This window comes from Cyphomyrmex costatus, unplaced genomic scaffold (genome assembly GCF_001594065.2).
Source record: "Cyphomyrmex costatus isolate MS0001 unplaced genomic scaffold, Ccosl1.0 scaffold1042, whole genome shotgun sequence".
Classification (NCBI taxonomy): domain Eukaryota; kingdom Metazoa; phylum Arthropoda; class Insecta; order Hymenoptera; family Formicidae; genus Cyphomyrmex; species Cyphomyrmex costatus.
In genome coordinates, this window is record NW_017275000.1 from 28,065 (window position 1) to 30,954 (window position 2,890).

General features: G+C 32.0%; 1 protein-coding gene across 1 annotated transcript; it reads left to right on the top strand.

The window, feature by feature from the left end:
- The first annotated feature begins 729 nt into the window (after window positions 1-729).
- Window positions 730-1,934, top strand: LOC108773975 (uncharacterized). The gene is made up of 3 exons (XM_018539969.1): window positions 730-804; window positions 1,191-1,369; window positions 1,691-1,934. The coding sequence occupies exons 1-3, from the start codon at window positions 770-772 to the stop codon at window positions 1,915-1,917; spliced, it is 441 nt and encodes a 146-aa protein (XP_018395471.1). The 5' UTR covers window positions 730-769; the 3' UTR covers window positions 1,918-1,934.
- The last annotated feature ends 956 nt before the right edge of the window (window positions 1,935-2,890 follow it).

A 2,890-nucleotide genomic window follows, 5' to 3' on the forward strand; every position in this document is an offset into this window, starting at 1 on the left:
GGTCTATGGAATCAAAAGTTGCCAATTCAAAAGCGAAACCCTTGTGTACGACAAGAGTTATGGGATGAAGTCTTCAACAATCTTGGTAATATAAAATTATTTTACTTCGTTTTATGTAGGTATTCATAAATGTATATGCCTATATTCAGAACGCTCTAAAATGTTAGTGCGTATTTTTGTCATTCTATCTTCATCATTCATTAGACGGTTAGACCAAAAATAAGAATAGAATAACAAAAACATGCATCAACATATTTAGAAGCACATTCTAAATACGGGCCTAAAGCTAAGACTCCATGTATGCGGTGAGCTGCGGCAAACACATACATAGAGTCTTTTGTACTCGCAAATGGGTTGATTTACTTTAATATTTGTGTACGCTGAATTCATAATTCGAACTAGGGATTTTTAGGTTTTAAGGATGTGGCGTGGATGAAATCTCGATGGTCATATCTGAGGGACTGTTACTCAAAAGCCCGCAAAAAAATGAAAAGTTATGTACACCCACGGTAATTAATTCTGTCCCTCGGATATTTTCACAAAATGAAAAGTGACCACCTTTCTATATTAATTGTTACAATCCATGCACGATTAACGTTCAGTCGCAACGTTAATCGTGCATAGATTGTGACAATTAATATAGAAAGGTGGTCACTTTTCATTTTGTGAAAATTTCCGAGGGACAGAATTAATTACCGTGGGTGTACGCAGCGGATCGGGTGCGGAAGCTGGACATCCGCAGAAAAGTCCTTTCCGCTTCTATTCAAGAATGCAATTTCTAGACGAGGCTGCGCAGGAAATGCCGTGCGTAATAACTTGACTAATATATAGGCACAGCCTATACTGTGATAGGCTTTAGGGCTGATTGTTCCATCTTTTGGTAAAGTTCACCTGTTAGGAAAGTAGCAAGATTATCCAATCATATACGCGGATTGCCAGATTACTTAACAGATAAACTTTACCGAAAGATGGAATAATTGGCCCTTACAATATAAAACATATGATATAAGCGGGGAGCACAGACTTTTGCATAACGCATAAAGCATGTGCATAAGGAATTTTATTGGTCCATTTTCTTATGCATGAGTCAATGGACCAATCAAATTCTTTATGTATATGGTTTATGCGTTATGCAAAAGTCTGTGCTCCCCGCTATATTCTTCTTATTTTATCTTTATTGTTTATTTTAGTACAACGAGCTCTCTACCACGGAACATATGTCATGATGAAGATAGTGCATCGAGTCTAAACGATTTGGAATTTCAGCAATGTAATTTCAGCAATGTATCTTCTCCAACAGATTGTAGCATGTCAGACATTGAAACAGCAAGTAGTTCGGCTCATTGCAGACTAACAAAAAAACGAAAAGGTGAATTAATTTTAAATAACCAATATCTCATAGATTTTTATAATTAGCTGATACATTTTCATACCTTTCAACTTAATAAATTTATATTATACTGATTCTCTTCACAGACTGTAATAGCCTGAAATTGATCTTTTAATATTTTGCATTTTCTTATATTTTTTTAGTATTTTATTATTATATAGTAATATTTCATAGCATTTTATAATATTATACAAATATACAGTATTTTATATATTTTTGGTAATATTTTTTAGTATTTTATTTTTTATTTTTTAGTATTTTATTAATTTAATTTAATTTTTTTTATTTTTTGTATTACAGAAAAGCAGTATGATCTCGATTCGCAGTCACTGCATAATAACATGTTGCAATTACTTACCGAAAATACGCCAAAAAAGGATGCAGTGGACAATTTTCTGGAGCAGATAGGAGATGTGCTGCGTAGGTTGAACTATCTTCGAAGAAGGCAAACACAAATGGAGTTGTTGCATCTCATTCACAGGGCAGAAGACGAAGAATTGACGGAGAGGGAAATTACAAAACGATAAATTTGTTATATTATTATCGTTATCTTTAATTTTTTTACCAATATATTATACATTATATAATAAGATAAAACGTTTTTTTCTTTTCAATAAAACTCGACCAGTGTTCATATTTGAATCTGAAAAAAATTTTTTGTTACACACTACGTATATATGTATGTCAAATTCGAAACGTTTAGGTATGTACGATCTAATATTTATTAATAATTCTTAGGAAAAAATATGGCTTTTTTATTTTATATCTTATAGATAATTATATAACATGTATATAATTACATAATACAGAAATTTAATATTCATTAATAATAAATGAAGATACTAGTTGACTCGTATGATAAAAATCTGAAGAAGAGTAATGCCTAATCGAGTCCTGTACACCAGATGTTAGTGTGTGTTGATACATGTGATTTATTAATAATGTACAATTTCCTTACGTTTCGATCCTTGGTTTGGATCCTTATCAAAGAACTTCTAATATGGTATAAACATTGTGTTACCTAGAACACTTTATATTAAAATTACATAAATGATGTTAACATCAATGTTTATACCATATTAGAAGTTCTTTGATAAGGATCCAAACCAAGGATCAAAACGTAAGGAAATTGTACATTATTAATAAATCACATGTATCAACACACACTAACATCTGGTGTACAGGACTCGATTAGGCATTACTCTTCCTCAGATTAATATTCATTGTTTAGGGCTTTCCTCCACTGCCAATCAAGTGGGTTTGAAGTTTCAAAATACGTAGCAAAGGCATCTCTAATTCGTATAGCTTCAACGTTTCTTCGTGCATTGCAATTTTGTATATTTTCAATTCCAGTCGAAATTACATTTCGGTCATTGCTACTTAAAACAGAATAAATTCTTTCCGATGGCTCCAATTGAAGTTCATGTTTCATTATAAAATTATGTATAGCTGTTGCAGCTTGAACGGCTAATTTGGCCGTTGAAATGTGAGAGACAATTG

What these genes read in the sequence shown, in the direction of transcription:
- LOC108773975 (XM_018539969.1), top strand. Translation starts at nt 770, where the DNA reads ATGCAATTTCTAGACGAGGCTGCGCAGGAAATGCC. An exon ending in GAGGCTGCGCAGGAAATGCC is followed by an intron (nt 805 to 1,190) that starts GTGCGTAATAAC and finishes TGTTTATTTTAG; the next exon opens with TACAACGAGCTCTCTACCAC. An exon ending in ACTAACAAAAAAACGAAAAG is followed by an intron (nt 1,370 to 1,690) that starts GTGAATTAATTT and finishes TTTGTATTACAG; the next exon opens with AAAAGCAGTATGATCTCGAT.